The sequence below is a fragment of the Culicoides brevitarsis genome, chromosome 2, assembly GCF_036172545.1.
Source record: "Culicoides brevitarsis isolate CSIRO-B50_1 chromosome 2, AGI_CSIRO_Cbre_v1, whole genome shotgun sequence".
Lineage (NCBI taxonomy): Eukaryota > Metazoa > Arthropoda > Insecta > Diptera > Ceratopogonidae > Culicoides > Culicoides brevitarsis.
This window is the reverse complement of record NC_087086.1, coordinates 21381930-21405949: the sequence shown is the minus strand read 5'-3', so window position 1 is coordinate 21405949 and position 24020 is coordinate 21381930. Positions and strand designations below refer to the sequence as shown.

The 24020-nt window shown below is 31.1% G+C and overlaps 2 protein-coding genes across 2 annotated transcripts; one reads left to right on the top strand and one right to left on the bottom strand.

Annotated features, from left to right (window-relative positions):
- The first annotated feature begins 106 nt into the window (after positions 1 to 106).
- Positions 107 to 2627, top strand: LOC134830050 (protein MCM10 homolog). Its single transcript, XM_063843405.1, has 2 exons — positions 107 to 1873; positions 2034 to 2627. The coding sequence occupies exons 1-2, from the start codon at positions 122 to 124 to the stop codon at positions 2529 to 2531; spliced, it is 2250 nt and encodes a 749-aa protein (XP_063699475.1). The 5' UTR covers positions 107 to 121; the 3' UTR covers positions 2532 to 2627.
- LOC134830049 (uncharacterized) lies at positions 2601 to 14202 on the bottom strand. Its single transcript, XM_063843404.1, has 7 exons — positions 13970 to 14202; positions 10489 to 10980; positions 10174 to 10424; positions 5993 to 6167; positions 5834 to 5931; positions 3862 to 5771; positions 2601 to 3680 (listed from the first exon to the last, which is right to left on the bottom strand). Exons 1-7 carry the CDS (start codon positions 14031 to 14033, stop codon positions 3011 to 3013), a joined length of 3660 nt encoding a protein of 1219 aa, XP_063699474.1. The 5' UTR covers positions 14034 to 14202; the 3' UTR covers positions 2601 to 3010.
- Between the last annotated feature and the right edge of the window lie 9818 nt (positions 14203 to 24020).

The following is a 24020-nucleotide window of genomic DNA, read 5'->3' as shown; positions in this document are numbered from 1 at the left end:
AGCGCGGCGGCAATTTAGTTAGATTGATGAACGAGACCCGATGAGCGGGAAGTATTTGGGTATTTTCATCACTCTCTAAAAAAACAATTTGAGCTTTTGCCTTTTTTTAACTTAAAAGAAAATGGAAAACAACGATACAAAAGCCTTGAACGAAGAACATGACCCTGAACTCGACGAATTAGAACAAATATTCCTGGATGAAGAGGCTACCTCAAGCTCGACTGTAGCAACGAAGGCCAATTCGTCGGACATTGAGCGAGAAAAAGTTTTATTGGACCTGCTATCGGAGGAAGCAAAAGAAACTAAATCTTTGGTGCACGACCCAGACCGAGATTCCAGTGATGATGAGGACGTCCGAAACTTTCTGGAACAAAAATACAACGAATATGGACGTGACATCAGTGCAAGTCTCAAGAAGAAGGAAGAAGAACAAAAAGATCGAAGAATCTCACATGAAGTAACGACAGCGTTGAAAACGGGGACTACGTCTCGTGTCGGTGTAATCGGTCCTTCAAACTCTTTCAAACAAAAGGCTACGACATCGACGGACACCAAACCAGCTCCAATCACCAAATTCTTCGAAAAAACGACAATTTATACGGATCCGGTATTTGGGATGCGAATTAAACAGCCTCTCATTTCGAGTGCAATGTTAGTCGAACGAATGCAAAATCGAACTCCCGTCAGTTTCGCTCGCATTCGTTATCACACGGAGCAAGGTGGAGATTTGAGTAAAGATTGGGTAGTTGCCGGAGCGATAATTTCAAAAGCCGTGAAAGAATCGAAAAAAGGAGCTAAATTTAGTATTTGGAAACTGTCTGACCTACGACCGGGCATGAAAATTGTCACGGTGTTCTTGTTCAAGGCAGCACACAACGAATTATGGAAAACACCAGAAGGAATGGTCATTGGGATTCTGAATCCCGGGGTTTTGGAACGAAAGGACGAGAATAAAGAAGAGGCAGTTCTCTCCGTAGACAATGCTCAAAAAATTATGCTTCTGGGACAGAGCAGAGATCTAGGCAAATGTCGCAGTAAAACGAAGAACGGCGAACAATGTCAGTCAATAGTAAATTTAACGGATTGCGAATATTGCGTTTTTCACGTCAAACAAGAGTATAGCAAAGCCTCGAAACGCAGTGATATTCAATCGTCGACAGCTGGTCGTGGTTTGAACGAACTTCGAAACAAAATTTTAGGGAAGAATGAGGTTTTTTACGGGGGACAGTCCTTTTCAGCGATTCCAGCTAAGAAAAATGCAAAACAAGTCGCGAAAGATCAACATAGACTAATGACCTTGTCGGAATATTATCAAAGTCCAAACGGACCAACTCCAAGGGCACCGACGTCAGTTCCAGATGCCACGAGTAAACCAAAGAGTCGATTGGGTGCCGAAAGACACGAAATTGATGTCAAACAAAGGAAAAGAGATTTGGAACGACTTGCTTTGTTGGGTGGACCTTCTGAGCTAAATTTATCTTCAACTTCGTTATCATCGCCGCAATCTCATAATTCTCCCAAAATAAACACTTTGGCAAGTAAAACAGCGACTCAAACTCCTCCACCACCTGCTCCCGATTCTTGGAAGAACCAAAAGACGCAAGAATTGTTGTTTTCTTCACAAAAGCGACAATTGGCTGCCCCAAAGCTTTCCAGTGGAAATTTCACGGTTGACCTCTCAATGTCATCGAAACAGGCAATGATTGCCAAACAACATGCAATTAATTTACTCAAAAATAAACCAATAGAAAAAGCTAATCCGAATTTCATCAAGCACAGAGGCACTGAAGCAGGCAAGAAGCGGGCTTTAGAAGAACTCGACCAAAATTTGACTGGTTTAGAACAGGATGTTAAGAAACAGAAAATTGATAAGGTAAGAAATTCGGAAATTTGAATGATTTTTTCTGAACATTTTGAAGTTTAATAGAAAAAATCAGGATGAAGTCGCAAAATTGAACGAGAACAAGTTATCTGTGATTTTACAGGCTTTCAAATTAAATCCATTTCGATAAAAATACTTTAATTTTTTTTAGGCTAATGAAGAAAATGCTAAACGAGAACGTCTCTTGCGAATTATGAACGCTACTTCAAGTCACAACGATATCCTCGAAGTAAAAGAACTGGAGAGACAAGATAAATATTTTACCAATCTCGAGAAAAAAGAAGCAATGGAAGAAAAAATGTTGAATACAACAAAAGTTGCATGCAAGGCTGTTATTTGTTTGACCTGCAAATACGTAGCATTATCAGCTGCAGATCGGTGCAAGGAAGAACGCCACCCATTAAAAATTAGAGAGGCAGAAAAACGCTTCTTCAAGTGCCATGATTGTGGTTATCGAACTATCAGTTTACATAGAATTCCCAAATTAGCGTGTAAAATATGTTCGTCCTCCAGATGGGACAGGACGTCAATGATGCCAGAAAAAACGGTAAAAGTGGGAGAGCAATTGTCGATTAGAGGTGACGAAGAAACATTCATCGGCAATATAAGCGGCTCAGCGAATTTGAATTTGCTTGTTCCGGACAACTGAGAAATAAAACTGATGATGATTTTTCTTTTATTTTGTTGAATAATGATAACCAACATTTATTTTTGTTGTTGTTTTTAATAAATACGTGTAAACATTAAGAAAGTGATTATTTAGTAGGGGTACAATAATAATAATTCTTTGGTTATTTAATATCAAAAGCCTTATCAATATAATAGTAGGAGAAGCACTTATATATCTAGAGTTGACTAGCAAAATCATTCTTAGTATTCTAGTCTTTTCAATCACTTACAAACTAACAAAATTTGCACAAAATTCGCGTCCAGGCAGTATTCTTGTGTAGTCTTTCATGCTTTTACGGGAACATTTAAAGCAAAATAGTTCGGAATTCGAACAAAACTTAAAACTATACTATCAAAGTTTTTTTCTAAGGCATATCAATTCTTATAATAAAATATTACACTTTCAATGTATGTAATGACAAATAATAACAAAATTTAGCTTTCATCTTCTTTCAAATATCAATTTGAAACAAATGTAAATGAAATTCCATCCAAATTTTTACTCAACTTTTGTGCTTTTTCCTCATTTTTCAAGTTATTTTGTACGTGTTGGTCCAGTTTATCCATTTCCAGATAAGACTGCACACGTTTGTTCGAATTTATTGGCACATCATAGCAGTTTGCCTTGTTGAGTTCAGACTTCAAATCAGGATGTGACAATCTGGACCATGAAAGTTTCTTGGGTGGTTCATTTTCGTACCGTTTACAACCTGTTTCTTTGGTTTTGGGTTCACCGAATGGCTTTGGGAAGTCATATCCAGCCTGCCAGCTCTTGATTGTTACATTATCGCCGAAATATCTGCGATTATCGATGCCTTTGATTTCGGGGGAATCGAACAATGGAGGAGTCCATAGAGGTTCGCACAAACTGGGATCTTCAATTGGTGCAGACGGCTCTGGATTTCGCAACATCACGTCGGTCTCCGTGCTGGAATCTTCGCTTGGCACCTCACTGGTTTCCGTAATTTTTCCGTCATCGTCATCAACAGTTTTTAACGGACTCTCAGGAATCGACATTTCCAAGTATTTAGCACCACGGGTCAAGAGCTCTTCCCATTTTTTCATGAGACTGTCGAAAGTGGGACGCTTTTGGGGTTCAATTACCCAACAAGACTGGATGATCGAATATCTAAAATATAAAAATAAAATATTTAATACAGATAAGATTTTTATAGTTTTGTTCAATGTCTCATTTAAGAATCAAAATAAAAAAAAATAAATCCTAAAGAAAAACGGTTTTAGAATAAAGCAATCAAATTTTCGAATTTACAAAAAAAAAAGATATTTTAGAATAATAATTTTTTTCTTACATTTCTTCCGAACAATTATTGGGCCGGGGCATGCGATAACCAGAAATCAGTAAACTATACAAGTTTTGTAATGGAACCGCTGCATATGGACATGCTCCTAAAGTTATGATTTCCCAACAGAGTACTGCATAAGCCCACACGTCAGATTTTATTGTATAAACTTGGTCTGACAACGATTCAGGAGCCATCCACTTTACTGGAACTCTATCTTTGCTCTTTTTCAAATACGCATCATCCTCATAAATATCTCTTGTCAAGCCAAAATCGGAAATTTTACAAATTTTTCCTTCAGTCACGAGAACATTTCTCGCTGCCAAGTCACGATGCACCAACTTCATGTCAGCCAGATAGGACATTCCCTTACTGATTTGCCAGGCAAACGACAGAACGTCCTTTTCGGTGATTGGCTCAACTTGATTGATGTATTCGTTTTGCGTTCCAGCTTTTCGTGACATTCGAAGGAAATTTTTCAATGATCCAAAGTGACAATATTCAATAATCAAGAGGGGAGTCTCGGCAGTTGTACATGCCCCAAGAAGCTTGATGACGTTGGGATGCGATAAATCCTGAAGCATTTCATATTCGGACATGAGTGCGAGAAGTTCGAAATTATTGGCTCCTGTTTTAAGCATTTTGACGGCAACCGTCGTATTGACAGTGCTTGTGAAGGGTAGATGAAGTGCTTGTCCACGAAAAACTTTTCCAAATTCACCTTCGCCGATTGTATCTTCCAGAATGATGTTTTCCCGTTTGACCTCCCACTTGGCATCAAAGTTATATTTGATTTTGCCATCTTCCGTGCTGGAAAGTGGAATCTCAATGTTTATTATACGAGGCTCATTCTTGAGTTTCTCAATGTGCATCAATTCCTGTTCTTTTAGTTTTCGTTTATAACTTTTGTTACGAACGGCAAACATGGCATATATTAAAAGGAATATTACGAAGAAAACTGCAGAAGCAACAATCATCCACACGTGATCTCCATAATGTGCTTCTCTTTTCTTTTCTTCTACAATTCGTTGTTTTGTTCCCGCGGCAAAAGGCTCCGAAGTCGTCGCAGCAGATTTTTCCCAAGCTGACAAAGGCATGCACGAACATTTCCCTACCTGGCACGTGCAAATACCAGATCCGCTTGTAATGCCCTGACCCGTGTCTTTATTAATGAATCCACCGTGATACGCTATTTTTGAACAATCTTGCGGGCAAATATCGTGATTCAACCGCTCACCAAGCGCTTCCAAGGGATCACAATAATTATTTGGACAATGTTCCAAGTCTGTACTACAAGTTCCATAAACTCTAGATAACTTTGAGCTGTTTATCGGAGCTCGCCATTGACAATGTCCGTTAGGGGTCCCGTAAGATACTTGCGTCACACATAAATGTTCGTCATACATTTCAGCGCAACTCATGAGCTCCAATTGATCTTTTTTCGAACGATTGCCTTCTTGCAAATGCAAATCAACATTTGTTGAATAATTTTGCCATGAGATCGTTATTTGATAGATGCCTTTCAGAGTATTCCTAATTTTTTCCGGTGACCAAACGTATACGATTCCACCATTTTTAGTGATATTTAGCCCCTCGATTCCATTGCTCGTGAGTTTGAATCCAAAGTTCAGTTTAAAGTCACTTTTAGCAAAGTCCGTCAAATTAATTGGTTGCACGACTCGAGAAAAATTAGTTGCACTTTTGTACAAAGTAACATTTTTGGGATAGGAAATTCTTTCGGCGCCACGTTTAACTTTATTTTTTTTGGGACGCGACGGATAAATTTCATCGATCTCAATACTGCTACTGCCATCGGTCTCAGTCATTCGAAGAGCTTTTAACGGCTCGGCTCGCGGCAATTCATTATCCAATCTTGATTTTGTTTTATTTGACGAGACAAGACAAATTTTTGAACGTGCCTATAATGATTTTTATTACAGATAAAAAAAAATATTCTTGAAGATGCTGAAATTTATATTACCAATGGAGATACAGAGCTGATGATTTTCGTATCGAATGCCTTCAAAGCTACGCAATACGGAAAACTGGGTATTAATCCGAATTTGTCAAATACAATCTCTGTAAATTAAAAAAGCTTTTAGAATATTTGTAATATATAGTAAAAAAAAAAGTGACTTACTGCAATTGTAAACGGTTTGTTTAGGACCATTGCTATCCGAGTCGTGCTCATATGGAGTACAAAGAGGTCTTAATGCGTGTAAAGTATCGTTTTCCATATAAAATCTCATGTTGTAATTAACGGGCAAACTATCGGCATCTAGAAAGATGATGCTATCATGTTTGAGTTCGTCATCCTGAAAGAAAGGAAAAAGATAAATGAATCATATTTTTTTGTATTTTCTTTCAAAACATCAAAAACTAAGGACTACATAAAAATATTAGTCTTTTGTTGCAAATTCAATCAAATCACTTCCAAAATATTGCAAAAATAATTCAATTTTCATGTTGAACAGCAGTTAATAGTCTGGACACACACACTTATGTATAAAAGCGTTCTCCCCCTAACCATGATATCCGTTACTTTTTTTTGCTTTACTAAAACCACATAAATGTAGATTTTTTGTGCATTTTGGATCCCCCTTCCTTTTCTCACATACCAACGTATCCTTCCTTAATTTATTTGCTTTCGTCGTATCACTTGAATTAAATCAAATAAAAATCTATATGGTGCATTCCAATGAATTTCAGCTTAATTTTTGGTTTTTATTTGACGAAGAATATATCACCGTAAATGGATGGATATCAAATATGTATGTGTTGTTATGATATTAAAAACCATACAGAATTATTGCACGGAATTGATAATATTAATATTTATACAAATTGAATTTTTATTGAAATACAAACAATTTTTGAATTTTATTTAATTTGGCAAACATATATAATGTTATACTTTAGTCCTCAGCATAAAATTAATACTGATACCAAATTGACAATTCTTAAAATATTTAATAGCAAAAATTCTGTAACAGAAATAATTAATTTTTAATAAAAGCTAATTTATTTCAATTTAACCTAATTTCTGTCACAAAAGTTTTGACAAAAAAAAAAACTATTCCTATTTTGATTTTTTTTTTCAATTTTGAGCTTACATTTGAAGACATTATTCGCCTAAATTTATTTGCATAAAGTATCATATTAAATATTAAGAAAACCAAATATATTTCCAGAGGACCGGTCAACTATAAAGTATAAATGCTATTCTTTTTTATTTTTATCCTAAAAACGATATTATCTGTAGTTTTTTTTTAGAAACGAATTCTTGTTAAAATTTGTCTTCCGTCTATAATTTATAAAAATATTTCATAAGTAATTTCTCTTTGCTCTTTGGTATGCTTTGATATGAAAATAATTGGATTATATTTGCCTATCAGCCAATTTGTCACCTAATTTTGGGTTAACGTTCACATCAATATTTGGATTGATGTGTAACATAATATCATGAACACAGAAAGTAAATTTGCTTTAGAATATTCGAGACAAAATCAATCGAAATTACGACAGGATGTTTACTAAGACATTCATAGACACAAATTTCGTACAAATTGGCATGTCTTTTAGAAAAAAATGTGTCAAAACTAAAAACGCAGTCTAAAAGGCGTACATTAAAGTGAAAGGGGGAGCCAAATACACGCAAGTGAACAAACAAAAAGCATTTAATTAAATTTTCCCTAATTAATTTTCTGAAAAAAAAAATATTCCACACCTTTAAAAGATCGATTTATGTCCCTTGTTTATCTATGGAGACGAGACATAAATGTACATTCAATGTCCTTTTTATTATACGTTTGATTCAACGAAATAGCCCACGCGTTGTCGTGGCTGAACGTGTGTATCTCGGTCCAACTGCAGGGCATTGTCGTGTCCTATTTCTTGCAATGAATATTTGTTTCAACATCACGTGCTTTGTCCGCAAATTGTAGTTTTTAGAAGGTATATAATGCCTTGCATTTTTATAATCCCTTGGTAATTGTCCAAGGCACATTTCGCACTTTTTCAACACTTAATTTATTTATTTATCAACATAAAATAAATTTATTAATCACATATCTAAACTAAACATTGGATTACGTCAAATATTTGACTTAAGTACGTGACTTCCAGATAGAAATTAATTTAGAAGTTAATTTGTAATGTTTCAATTGTTTTTTTTTAATACGTATATTAACGCTGTTCATAAATTTATTTTAAAGCTTTTGTCCAACCATTTTTCCGGAGAGGTACAATAAATTTAAAAAACATTTAGATATTTTTTTTTACTCTTTTACTTTTTGGGAGATTGAGGCATCGGACTTTATTTAAAGCGACCTGAATATTAAATTAAATTAAATTCAACAAAAAAAACTAAGACGTCAAAAAACTAAATTCACTAATCTTCTTGACGCCAAAGTGCCATTGCGATTCCGTATGAAGTGTGAAAAAATTACCACATCTTTTGTTAGTTTTTTTTCCGCTGCATTCTCACATAATGCAATAAAAATGGGTCATAAACCACGAATGCCTTGGTATTGTAAGAAAAAGAATGCGGCCATGATAAAAATTTTCTAGCATCATCTTAAAAGAGACATGTCACATATCAAGCAGTAAAAAGAATGAACCAGCATTTCCTGAAATTTTGTTCGTTGCCACTTTGCTGTTAAGAAAATATTTTGAAATTCCTTCACAAGTTTTAATATTTGCATACAAACACTCTTAAGATGATTTAATCATATTATGATAGAGTATGTTGAAAACATTTTCCGGGCGCAAAATTATTATTAAAATGCTTTAACGTGGTTTTCTTATCATGATTTTAATATGCGTTGATATTTTTTACTGGAAAAAGCAGTGTTCATATTGTCACTTTAAATAAATTTTGTTTAAGCTGTAAACGACAGCATAACACGCACTTTTTATAAAGTGATACAAAATGATCTGAAAATTTATATATTTCTTTGTGTGGGGGCGATAACCCCACATTTGTACCATGGATTTGCATTATTTTAAAAATCAATTATGTGAATTAGAAAAATGTTGCAGAATTGTAAGATTTCTTTTTACTTGTTTGAATGTAGAGTAAGTATATGTGAGATGGAATGTATTTAAATACGAAAGATGTTTATTTGTTATTCGAACTTACTTCCATTTAACAGACTCAACAAATTTTTCCTAAACCAGTTTCTTGTCTCCCTTCTATTAAAATGATAGCCACTAAAATTAGCATAATAATGAAAAGTCTACAAAGCAAAAATTTGTCTTTTTTCTCATCATGCTCTCTCGTTTTTTAAAAACTAACGAGACACACAATAATAATTCACAGCAATAAAATTCGTTAATAAAATTTCTAAATGGATTGTAAAGTAAATTTTCTGTTCATGAAAAATTGTACGAGAAGCCCATCATGGATACAAAAAACTTTAAATGCAAATATTTGCCCGTGCACACAGAAACACGACAAATGATGTCACTTTTGCAGGACTAGTTTATACATTTTTTACTTTCATTATTATTATCGTCAGTATCATTATCCGTCCATTGGATGTATCGTTATCCATTTATTTTTATAATTTTATTGCTAGAAAGCTAAAAAAGGAGTAAAATTTCACATCGATTTTAATGTCGATGATGTTGATGCTACGCGAGTAAAATGAAGATAGACGTGACTTAATGGAAATAGGTTGGATAGGCAAGAAGAGTGTGATATTTATTAAAATGTACGTCAGAATGTAGGACGAAGAAATGGTGCAAATTACCTGTTTAATGGTTTCATTAAATTATAATTACGTAAAGGTAAATGGAAATCAATTTATTTTGTAGATTAGAAAATTTAGTTAAGTAAAATAAAAGGTTAAGCTGTTTGTACTTGCATAACCTATTTTAACATGAATTAATTAAATAAGCTAATCAAGATAATATTCTATTAAAAAAAATATGGCATGTCTTTATCAAATTTATCTACTAGTGCTCTATATTTTTCTAGCAATGCAAATTCATTGAATTCCCACAATGACAATTTTTTGCAACATGACATAAAAATTGACAAAAACTGTGTTCCGAGTAATGTGAGTAAAATTAACGAAGGACTAATAAACATACGTCCAAAAAAATATATATTCTGACGGATGCGTGGATCGGGTTTCATTAACATATTGGTCTACAAAAATAAGGTGCGTAATATTTGAACTTCAAGTCCCTCTAGGATATTGTGGTGTGCGGGTGGAAACCACAAAATTTATTGGCAAAGGTGAGCTTTTGTCAGTCAATTCAAATCCCATTTCATTTTTTAGGTCAGTTTCAGTAAAAGACAAAAAAAATATTTACCTTTCTAAATTGTGAGAATTCCACTTTTGCTTCGAAAATTTTATCTGGTACTTGTTCAACTGGCCCATTATCATTCAAATCCAAAATATTAACGGCAAATGTATGAAAATGAGTGTGAATTGTTGATTTTGCATGGGATTGAACGTTGCATTGAACTTTAATCGTTATCTCTGGTCCAGGATTGAAATTTTCGTGATCCAATGCGTTCTTTGTTATCAGAGTGTCATTAATGACGGTGAAATAATCAGTACCTTTGGTTGTACACACAAACATATAAATAATTTAAAAAGTAAAACGAATAATTCATCAACTCACCATTCATCATAGCATATTCAATTGTGGCCTGTGGACATATCTTTTTATATGCTGTCGGTCCAAGTACGCCCACTTCTTCCATCAAACGATTATTTTCCGGGATATTGTACAAAACAGAATCGAAAAAACATAATTTTGAGGTGTATTTGTCACAAAACTCCTCCACATTTGCAGGTTCAATGGGTGTCAAGGTTACACTAATTCTTGCAAGGACAACTTTCAGGTCAGATTTAACGTTGATTAGTATAGTTGTGGTGTCCTCGACTGCAGTAAAATTAGGACCGATCCAGAGTTCACCTGTCTTCTTATCGATACGCAAGGCGCCAGTGTTACCTGGCTCGATTTCGTAGTAAAAGTAGTGAATGTGATTTGTATCAATATATTGTTCCACATGCAATTTCGTTAACGGAATTCCTCGCAGGATGGCAAGAGTGTCGGGAGCATTTGGGATGGATATTCCAATTTGGCTTAGTGGAGTATACACTTGAGTTCCTGTAAATGATAAAAATTTAATAATTTTGTTGGCGATAATATTGAATCTCACTGGCTCGATAATGTTATAAATAAATACATACACACAAATTGTATAAACATTAATGTGAAATTAATGCAAATTTCTGTCCTGACTTATCCCATTGTTTAATAATGATGTTGTTGCTGTTGTAGTTTATAATCCTGTTTGTCATTTAGGCGACTAAATTTAATTATTTTATTTTTTGTCGTATCAGACATTTGTTAAAGAAGGAGAAAAATTTTACTTAATTTTTTCACGCTATTATTTTAAGGTTCTAACCGTAAATATTCAGTAATATTTGCTTTAAATTTATTTTTGTCTAAATTTTGTCAAAATTAAAGAAAACGTAGGATTGTTTTATTTCAACGACATAATGAAAGTTTTCTAAATCAAATTTATATTTTAAAAAATATCATAAAAACTGCTAAAATTTTCCATTTTATTTCGAGGGGGTTAACAAAAAGTCAAAAAATAAAATTTAATCGCCTTATTTGATACAATATTTCTCGCAACCTCATTCTTTATTTCTCACAATCACTCACTTCCATGAGTTATTATGCGATAATTTTAGATAAAAACAAGGTCAATTTCATTCGATTTTCTAAAAGATATCATTCTTAAAATTCAACTCATTAAACAAAGGAACGATTTTTTAATTAAATCGTAGTATGTATCGATTTGTGTTACGAAACAAACAGAATTGACACAAAATTGACAAACAGACTCGTCAACTTTCTCTTATCTTTTACAATTTATTTGCTGTTTACTCTTCGGTCTTTCAAGGACTAAGATAAATAAGATAAACTATTTTTATATCATTGTCAATAAGTTGGAAGTAGGTATTTAGTATCCTCATTTTTTTTTTGCTTTTTTCCTTGAGTTGTTTCCTTGGCAGAAAATGATAGGTTCCAAAATTGAATGTAGATTTTGAAAAAAATGATAATTAGGATCAGACTGAGTGTTTAACTGAGAAGACAAATTAAATATTCAATTTTAAGGCAAAGAATGTTTTTAAGGGAAAAATCTAATTAAATGACGTTTTTCCAAATTAAAAGATTTTCATAAGCTTTTTAAAAAATATTTATTTTGTAGTGCCTAAGGATATTGAACCATCCATTCTTTGATATATTTTGTGATTGTGTTTATGTTTTATCTGATTTCTTATAGTACCAAAACAAAATGATTTGAGAACAAAAAGAGGAATATGGAGGCAGGAAATTAAAGAAAAATAACAAATTTCGTATTGTGAAAATCAAATCATTTATATGTAAGTATATTAGATACACACACGGAAAATCTTTTTGCACTACCATTGTCTATAGTAAAGAAAAAGTTGAGGGGGATTTTTCTTTCAAATTGAATCCGTGTAAGAATCAGATTCAGATATCTCTGTTAGTATCTCATGTGACTTCTATTGTTTGAAAACTACTGAGAATTGATAATAAAGCAGATAAAAAGCAAAAAAAAAAGTACAGTAGTTTGTTATTATATTACAATAAATGTTGAATTTGCTGCAACTGAGACACATTATTATACAAGTATTATTTTTATCGTTATTATTTTTACTTCATTTTTATGTTTCCTCTTTTTTATTGGAAAATTGTAGCTCTAGTCCTTGAGCGTTGAATAGAATATTTCTTAATTTTTTTCACTTATGTGACATTCATATGTTAGACCTTGGATGTCTGTTATTTGCCATCGTTGGTCGTCATGCTAACGCACAAATGAATCTTTTGTTGAGATTTTTGACATTTTTTAAGAGAAAAACAACGTTTCATTCTTTTTTGATATGAGAAGGTTTTATAATAACGATTTCAGACGAAAATTCACAAAAAACATCAAAAATGTAGATAACGGACGAAGAGGGTAATTTGTGGCAATTTCAACTCAAATGCTGTAATTTATTGTGAAATAAACAAAAATTGCGCATGAATGTATAGAGAAAACTGAATTTGCAATAGTTTTTGTTCAAATTTATTAGACGAGAAAAAAGATAGAAGAGTAGCAGCATCATCATACAAATGACTTAATCACGTAAAATGCTTTCAAGGGGAGTCGCATGACTCATGAAAAAATATTTTTATTCTCATCCCCGTAAATCCTCAAAATATGAATAAGAAAAACATCTCACCGAAAGGGAAATTTGTTTATTTTATTCATTTTTAGGAATCTTACTCTTGTCAAATAATGGTAAATAAAATGTTATATTTTTTTATAAATAAAAACAATGTGAGGACGATCCCCTATAAATGAATTGAATATCAATTTATCTAGATGAATCATCTTATAATAAACGAAACTTTTGTTGAAATTTTCCAATGTTTTATATAAATTTATACAAAATTCCTATCATAAATCTTACTCAAAAGGATTTTATTTTAAATTTGTTTGAATTTTTCGATTTTCGATTTATGATAAAAAAAAACAAGTAAAAGAGAAACGATTAATAAAAATAAAGAAATAAGCAATAGCAAATAACTTTCCATAATTTTTTTTTAAAATGAAAAAAGTTTTTTCAAAACACCAACACATTTCTTTCTATTTGTTCTATACCGCGCAATTCTCCCAATTAATTAAGAAAAAGTCTTGATTGTATTATTGATCAGTTATATACAGTAATCACACGAAACATAAAATCGGTCACTTTTATTGTTATCACCTTTTTATCACTTGCAGCACTATACACAGAGATTGACAGTTATTGAGATTTCTTTGCACATTTTGTGCGTTCAATCTAATCTCTCACAGCTGTCGCACCCATTTTATTATTATTTTTATGGCTCTATTGCTCAATATCTGTCGACGACTTATTTTGCAGAGTGATAGAGAATTTCATATAAAAGTAATAGCATAGTTAATTATGGCGAAAATTCACAGAATTAGTAAATTAATTGCTCTGATGATTGTAGGAATGGATACATTAATTGATATTTTTTATTATTTTTTTTTGCATATAATTTTAGTTACCTGATGTATAGGAATTACTAATCCAAAGTAGAGTTAGAATTATTATATTTATTTTTCCAAACATGATGTTTTCTTTTATTATATTAATTTTTTATATGATTTTTTTCTTTTAACAATTTTTTTTAATTTTTTTTTTTTATTTATTAAACCATTTAAGGTTTGGAGCTTTAACTCTTTCAACACATAATTTAACTTTTTTCTTATTTTTTTCTCGATTTGAACGAGCAATTTATTTTTTGACTTCACTTCATGGCGTTCAAATGCCGAATGATTCGTCTTCTGTTATTTGCAATGAAAATACCAAATTGTTGCGTTGCCTGTTTGTATCTACTCGCATATATAGCAAATCAGCAGGATAGTCTACTACACCCTTACACCCACAGCTTATACCGGCGAATTGTCGTAGTGTATTATAAAAATATAACTCGCCGAATTCATTTGAACTTAGAGATGCGCGCTTTTTGATAGATTTACCTTAAATTTTCTTCAAGTTTATTCGAATAATTCTTTATAAATAATTATACTCGAACTTTTTAAATTGTATGAAATACAAATTTGGCATATGAAAGCTAAGTCAGACCGAATGGAGCGTGTTTTTTGGACGAAATTTAATATGTTTTCAATGTATTGGTGTGATGTGAAAAGTTTATAGACAGGAACATTTTTTTATGAAATATTTTTAAGAATACATCGCAGGCTTCAAAAAATTATTATCTTATTAGTTCATAAATTTAAATAAATTAATTTTCATGGATGTATTTTAGTTTTAAATTAAAAAGAATAATTATGTTGATCTTAGTAAAATTTTATGATAATATTCGGCTATTTTCGTTTCAGTAATGACCACGTTTGTCCAGACACACGCCGAGAATGCTCCTGCAGGAACATAATTGCAAACTAAGGTGTGGTGTGACTGACTTTACAAAATAAAAACAAATAAAGGAAGATTAGAGCAGAACGTATGGAAGAATTTAACGTTCAAAAGGCATGTCGTTGATGCATTTTTTTTTTCGTTTGTATAACGGCACGAAAGATACTAACTTTATTTGTTTATTATTTATACGAGCTATGAATGAATGAAGGGGAGGATAAAAAAAATGTGCGTGACGTTGTAAAAGGACTCGTTTTATATTTTTATTTGAGTTCATTCATAACTATAGGTATCTGTAGTCATGTCGCGTGTGCTTGACCGTGTCAAATGATTGATGTTAACAAAATGGTACATGTTTCACGCGGTCCTCTTTAGTTGTGACAACACGAATACAGGATTACAATGAAGATTAACTGTTGGGGCGTGAAATACTTTTGATTAACTTATGATAAAATTAGATGTACTTTATTCGAAATGCATAAGAGATCTAATGCAAAAAGTTTATTAACGTGAATATTTTCAATTTAAATCAATTAGGTACAAAGGAAAAAAACTTTTCAAAAATACTATTATTTTAGAGAGGGATAAGTAGCTGATATGAAAGGGGTCGTTAATTCCTGGTTGCCCATGAGTGGGACTGAAAAAAAAAATGCAGAACAATAGGCCCAAAGTGGAGTTTATGGAGAGATATGATTTATGGATCATATAAATAAATAATAATAATAAATAATACTAATAAATCTAAAATTAAATTTATTTCATGTTTATCTTTAATGAAATGATACAGTTAATGATTAATTTTGATTTGAATTTTGCTGTATATGTATATGATAACGGTTTTCTTTCGTATTTCAAAACAAGTAAAACGAGTTGCGCCATCTATCGATAGTTTAAACAGCGGGCTCGTTAATTTATCACTTTCATGCGACTCAAACCATTGAGCTACTGTGTTCTGGCGATTACAACCCAGTTTTTTGCTCGTCGGACAACAGTAGCCCAATGATTTGAGACGAATGAAAGTGATAAACCGGCAGATGACGTTACAAGCACGTTGTCAACATCCTGTTTGGAGCCACCAAAGCGGAAGTGGGGCATGAATTGGAACTAATTTTTAGACATTTAAATTTAGACCATTAAATTCAATTATTAAAATTATTTTTTTACCAATTTTTTTTTTACATTTTTAAACGTTAAACATTGTATGTTCACATTTGATTAATTTTTAAGTCAAAATTGAAATAAAAAATATAAGTTTAAGAAAAAATAATAATTTTGGTCACGTTAATTTTCATCTAAATTTCAAGTTGTTGATAATTTGCTAGATCTCCCAAATTTGCTAAAAAGGCTTTCGGAGGCTATTTAAGGCTCCTGCGAGGTCAATTTACCTTTTTACTAATGGATTTTGGAGATCAAAACTATTCTATCGATGTTTTTTTTTTAATTTTGATTTTCCAAAAATTGTTTCGAGAATTCGGAAAACTCGGAAAATTCATGGAAAAGGTAATGCTCATGGGTGGTAATAATAAGTAGGTGAAATATTGGAAATTTGACCAAAACAATATCCCAAAATATTTTCATTTTACTCCGGAGTAATTATTTGAATTTTTTTTAAAACTGGTATTCAATACTTAAATCAAAATTTAAAAAATGATTGGAAAAATCTTTTTTGATTTGATCTGATGCATCAAAAAATAAAAAAAATCAGATCTTGATTTGATTTCCAAATCTTCCTTCAATTTTGAAAATTTTTTGATTTATTTGCAAATCAAATTAAAAATCAAATATTCTTCGAAAAAGAAAATAAAAAAAAATATTTTAATTAATTTTTGTACATATTTAAATAACCTAGCACATATTATTAAAATTGAACGGTGTAATTGAATAAATGAGATTTTATGATGCAAAAAAGTGCTGGTGAAATTAAGCTGTATGACATGTAGTAGCTACACTACACTAAATAAAAAAAAACTTTTTTTTATGAAAGTGCAAAGTCTTTGAAAATGAAGAAAATAAAGTTTTTTGTTTTTATTATTATTATTATGAGCACAAAAAAAGTTTGTTTTCGTTTCGTCATCATCATCATCATCTTTTTATTTCTAAAATATAGAATTCTCGATGCTCTTTGTATATAAGGCATCAATCCATCAAAATTTAAAAAATGATTGGAAAAATCTTTTTTGATTTGTTCAAAAAATCAGATCTTGTTTTGATTTGATTCCGACGAATCTTCCTAAATTTTGAAAATTTTTTCGTAAAATTATGCAAATCAAATTAAAAAAAATTTCTTCGTTTTGAATAAAAAAAAATATTTAAATTAATTTTTGACATATTTCAAATAACCTAGTTCACATATTATTAAAATTGAACGGTGTAATTGAATAAATGAGATTTTATGATGCAAAAATTTGGTGAAATTAAGCTTTTGACATGAAATTTTACACTAAATAAAAAAAAATTTTTTTTTATGAAAGTGCAAAGTCTTTGAAAATGAAGAAAATAAAGTTTTTTGTTTTTATTATTATTATTATGAGCACAAAAAAAGTTTATTTTCGTTTCGTCATCATCATCATCATCTTTTTATTTCTAAAATATAGAATTCTCGATGCTCTTTGTATATAAGTATGTTCCTCAAAATATTTGTTGAAAAATAAAGAAAACCAAACAAAAACGAACAAGCATTAATAATCAAGAAGCTTTTTAATTAAAAGTTTCTTGTTTTATATTTCATCACTCAGAAAAATTGCACGACAGGAAAAGGGGAAACAGAAAAACTTTTGAAAAAGATATTGTTTCGTCATCGGGCAAAAAAAAATATGTTATACCTGCGTTTGTCTTCCATTAATGAAAATCGGATGAGAAATATTCTGTATTTCATCGTGCTTCCTTTCACATGTTATCGCTTCAAAAGAATCTTCTTAAAATATAAAATAACAACAATAACAAGAAGGAAGAAAGTGCGGTCAAACTTTTCCACAATATAATTTTACCTTTTTAACCTCTTCTTTCTCTGTTTGCGTGTGTATTTTATCTCTTTGCGACAGTAACATGACCTTTTTGGACCATCCATGTAAAAAGATTTGAAAACACCATATATCAGAAAATGTGTTATCACTGTCATATATCTGTAAATTATTATTATTAGTGCGTGTGTGTGTGTACAATCGTCTAAAAATATAATAAAAGTACAAACCTACAACAGGATCCATGTCCCATTTTGATGCTGACAGTAAAAATTATATGTCCTATCATGATTTATTCATCCATTTAACTATTCATCCATTAATTTATGATTGAGTACCTTTCTGACATATGTATGTAATTTCAACAAAAAATATCCTTGGTTTAAAGAGCGTTCGAAATGTTTTTCTTCAAGTCTTGTCAAAATTATAACATTTTTATTTTTTGACGAAATTTGTGTTAAATTGTAGCATCTCTAGTTGATGATCGTAAATTATGTTGAAAGACATGTCTCCATTAAGTCCGATCAAAAAATGTCAATTTTCCTCAAATCAACGAGTCAAAGGTTCATCCCTCATCACGCAAAACAATTCGTTAACCACACACAAATACGTCCATGAACAAAGTTTTTTGATGCGTAGGTATATTTATATAAAAAAAAAAATCTCGACTTTTACTCTCTAACAAACATCAAATGACATCCAAAATACAATAAAATAATTTTTGGGACAGGAAATAAGTTTGCTGTATCTAGCAAAGGAACAAAACTATGTGTTTGCGTGTCTTTGCAGAAACATAGTGTTGATAACCTTTTAAAAAAAGACGATATTTTTCGCCGAAAGAGACAAAGTTTTAATCTTGTTTAAGCTTCGATAATATAATATAGATAGATATGTTGTGTTGTGTGACATGCTTCAACTTTTTTTTCTCGTTGTCGCAAAATGTTGCGATATATTATTATAAAGTTATTGATCCGATATAAGCTTATAGAGATGTCGATTGATAATGGGGCTGATGATGATAATAACAATACAGAGAAGCTAAAGATTAAATGCGAAAGAGATCAAAATGTTCACTTTGAGATAAAACTTTTTTTTTGATTTGTTGATAATACTTAATTAATGGACGTTCAAATATTGACACATAAACTAACATTTATCAAAATAATTATCGTCTTATTGCTCTCAACTTTTGTGTTTTTTTTTGTCTTCTGCTGTTGATTGTCTTCATGTTGCTTTTGATTGTGTATCGTTAAATACATTTTTGTGTTTTTGTTTCGGTTCATCTAATGCTCATTTATTTGTATAATTTGTTTTATTTTGCTTTTCTTTGGTGCGATATGTTTACTTCTCAGTCGATGGAACGAACAGCTAATATAGAAACGCCATTCAAGTGTTTTGCTACTTTTGAGCAATTACGAAAAAATTAAGAAAAATATATCAGGTAGACTAAAATAAAAGTAGAAAATCCGTTTTAGAAATTAATTGGTAGTAATGCAAATTATCTATTGTCAACACCTGATTTTGTCTGCCGTTGTCGTCATGTTCTACTTGCCAAATTTATTTTTCATTGTCAGAAAGTAATTATAATTTGGTGATTTGACCTTTTATTTTCCAATTTATTTTAGCCTTTAATTAAAAAAGAACGATATTGGTTCAAAAAAAAAAATTAGATTGGCCTAATTGAGCTCGCAAAAAAAACAAATAATAAACTTACGCTTCAATTTTTTTTCAATTACCTTAGGTATCTACTATAAAAAAGCGTAATTTTAGTTTTACTTTCTTTAAAGAAATTTGTTTTGATTTTTATATCTTCATTTTTTATATCAATCATGCAAACACAATTACACATGTAGGTACTTAATTGACCAGTCATTTTCGTTAAAACAAAATTCACCAATTTTTTCTTTCTTTGACCTATATTAAACGAAATTTACAACGATGGTTTGATAGGAAAAAGATAAAAACAATCATGTAAGAATATCGAAGATTTCGTATCAGTTACATAGTAAATTAAATCGTGTTGTTGGGAGTGTGTGAGTTATTTATTTTAATTTACATGTAAAAGTGTGAGTGATCGGTGATAAATATGTTCATATGGGAGTAATAATGAGCGTCTTCACTTTCTTTAAAAAAATTCAATAGATAGGACCGTTTTTTAAAAGTAATTTTAAAACTTTATCTAACTTTTTATGCTTCATACCACCTGACCTAATATCACACACACCTTTCATTTCACCGGCATGACACTTATGCGCTATGTATGCTTGTCCATATTATCACCTGTGATACATATTTTTTCTTGTATTTATTAACGTTTCTTTTATTTTAAACCAATTCTTATTATGATACGTTCACACACATACACTTGTACTTTTGATGAAATCACCGTCGTCACAACGCTCGCTTGTATTGTGATACAAGAATACGTTTTTAACGCATTTCTTTTCGACTTTAATTATTTATTTTCGTTTCATTCATACCTACATTCACATTTAAAAATTTCCGCTACCACCAAAAATGTTTAACAAAATTTTTTACAGGCCCAGTCATCGTTGTTTCGTTCAAGTGGTCGGCCGTTAATCGGTAGCATCAGTGGATCAAACCTCAAAATAAAAGTTTTTTTTACAAGAATATAAGCATGGACAATTCAACGGAATTTGATAAACAGGTATATTACTGAATCACGCTGATCGAATGACGTTTTTACTTTCACGCGGTACCTACCAATTATTGAAGAAATTTTTTTATAATCATATGAGAATTGGTCCATTGACCAGCGGTTATCATATGAGAAACACTTGTATGTATCAAAATTTAGGAAGATCCTTATGTTAAACTTAACTTGAAATTCAAATAAAATTCTTCGTGTTGTGGTTCTTAAAACTATTTACCAAGAATGTTACTTCTTGAAAACAAGTGTCAAGATGATAAATTTTTGATCACAAACTTTATGTATAATCGAATGAAAGGAGAAAAATAGTTGATACATTTTTTGTCGCACTTACTTAGCTCAGTTGCACCATTTAAAATTGAATTTATATCAGCCTTTCGTGACAAATTTGATTGTATTTTTTTATCCATTCCAGATGTAAACTCCACACATAATTGACAGCCAGAAATTTTTGACATTTTAAATGGATTTCGGAAATTGATTGGTGGTAAAATAAAGGAAAAAGTGAATTAACACAAATGTGAAATGAAGTAAAACGAAAAAATTTTCATCCATTCTTCAAAAGTGATATTAAAATAAAAAAAAAACTTTGATAAATGGCAGTGAATGTTTAACGAAAAAAAAAAGAAAGAAGCAACCAAAAAAGTGTATGTTAAAAAGAAATAACAAAAGATATATATAAAAATCTTTGTCTAAATGATTTCACCATCGATACGGACGTTATTTATCTCTTCTGCTTCTCTGACATTTGTCAAGAAGAAGATAATTTGCATAGTTTTGCTACTCTCTCTCCAAACGGCAAGCAGCATCAATGCAGCTATCATACAACCATCGCATCCGAGTGAAGACACATCGATACACGTCAAAGCTGTTGATAATGTAAATAATGTTGCAACATTGGGAAAATATTCTCGTGAATTGACAAATCAAAGTACTTTGGCACGGAAATTTGATGATATTGATCTAATGTAAGTAATATTTGATGATGTGTTTGCTTCAAATATGCATGAAAATTGAAAGGGTTTGTCACATAGATGATAGAAAAAATATAAAAAATGTTGGTAAATATTGTTCAGAGTTTATGTAAATGACAAATATGAAATTGATATCGAAATGTTAAATTAGAAAACTTTTTTATTTTTCTTGCTTCTTTTGGTGTATTTTTTAAAATAATAAATGTGAATATAATTCAATTCAATAGTCAATTTTCTTATACTTCAATTTTTTAATTTAAAAGTGTTGAGATCTTTCATTTTATTTTGTTAATTATTTTTCGCTTTGCTGAATTTTTGTATTTTTGTGCGAAATTTATTTCACAGTATACATCAAAAGTCCATGTGAAATAATAGAGATCGGACAAAACCATCGAAAATATATAAAGAAAGGCAAATTAATTAGCTGTATTAAACGGAAAATGTCAAGGTTATATTTTCTTCAAAGACTGCGATAATATTATCAATATTTCATATTAATTACTAATTATTTGAGGTCCATTCATGATTTAATTAGTCACTTATTTTTGGGTAAATTCAAAAGAACATTTATAATAATTATTTTTTTAATTGAAACAGTTTCGTGATAATTATTTCACTTTACTTTCCATTTCCGTATAGAGGCACGAACAAAACAAATTGCTTAAATACTCTTTTTTTTTTGCTTTTTGTTATTTTTTATTTTTTTTGATGATTTATTGATAAGTCTTCTCGGTTATTTATTTAAATAAATAAAACAATGAGTGTATTTGTCTCAAGTTTATGTTGATGATTATGATGATGATGATATTTATCTTATATTCACTCACCACTACAGACAATTGAAATTCCGCCAACATATTTTATACGTGCGATGAGAAAAGTAAATACGTAATGAAAAAAGTGATACTTTTATTGTTGTTGATAAAGACGGTCTGATGATGTATCATATTGGAAACGTATATAGCTGTCTATAAAAAGAGAATTGGGATAAAGAGTTAATAATAAGATAATCATAATAAAAAAAAAGAAATGTTATTTATTACATGGACTTTACTCTGCGCAAGTTTTACAGTTTACGACGCAAAATAAGGAATATAAAACTGCATCAAAATATTATTGATTGTACCGAAGTCGACCGGGGTGTTATAAATTAAACAAAATTTACTGGAATTTTGACTTATAGGATGGTGGAAAAATTGCGAGAACTCGTTTTTGGGAATCCAAAAAAAAAAAAATTTAAAAAAAAAATAGATTTTAAATTTATTAAGTTGCATTAAATGTTTAAAATTTTTGTATTTAAATTTAAAAAAAAAAACTTTTTTATGTTATAAACCATTATTTAAATTTTAATTTAGAAAAATACACTTTATCCATCTCTGTTTTTTAAAAATCAACATACGATGATGATAGTAACTAGAGAGTTAATTAAACAAAAGTAGAAGATGTGTTGTGTAAATATTTGGAAAAAAACTAAGGCGAATGCAATAAGCAACATGAATTTTTAAAATAATATTTATTTATGCAATAAAAATCTCCTTCTGCAAAGAATTTGTTTAAAATGAACCTTTTTCTGATTTTTTCGCTTAATTAAATTTGAATGTAATAATTTGTGAGTAAGTATTTGGTCGCTTTCTCATTGGTTATGGTTTTTTACGACTTTTTTATGTCAAATAACTTTTTAATATCTGTGAAAAGTGCAGAGTCAGTACTTTGTGTATATCTGTCATTTCAAATTCCACTTATAATTTTAAGACTTGAGGGGACACATTGGTCCATTGATGTTAATCCGAACATTAAAACATTTTTTAAAACGTACTTATATTTTCTACTCTTATTATTTCCAGCTCATCACTTGCACGGACATTTGTGAAACCAATGAAAGTCTACATGAATCCAGTAATGCGAAAATTTATCAAAGCATACTCGACAATGCAATGGTGGGAGCCTGAGATGTCTTTCGGTTCATGTATGATTGAGCAACGTTACCACGTGAATCCGACAGAAATGGCACGTAATACAATGTTAAGTATTATTCAGACCATTTTCAATAAAATACGTGAATTTTTCTCGATGGTGTCATTTGAAAGTGGAAAGGAGGAACCACCACAACCACCGATAGACTTTGCCTACTACGAACGTTATCCCGACGTTAATGAGTTGGTGGTGCATGCAGCTCAAGCAGCTGTCGAACATCAAATAGACACGCAAGTGCCAACGCGACCTCCTCCAATTAAATTCATTCCTCCGCGTCTTAGACCGAGTTTCGGTGGGTTACTAGATCGAAGACGACGTCAAGGACGTGTGCTTACAACAGCGAGGGAGAACAAGGAACAACGACAACTAGATGAAAATTACGATAAGGCTGATTTGAATATTTTCGCTAATTCTGAAATTAGTGAGCTATCGCCGTACAAGAGAGTGAAACGATATCGCAGACAAACACATCCTAATCAGCGAATTGTTAAGGCCCCTCTTCCTCCTCAAAACAGGCGTCAATACTTCTATCCTAAACCGAATACAAATCCCGCCGTAAATGGCGGAGTAAATCCCGCACATTTAAATCAAGCAATGATTT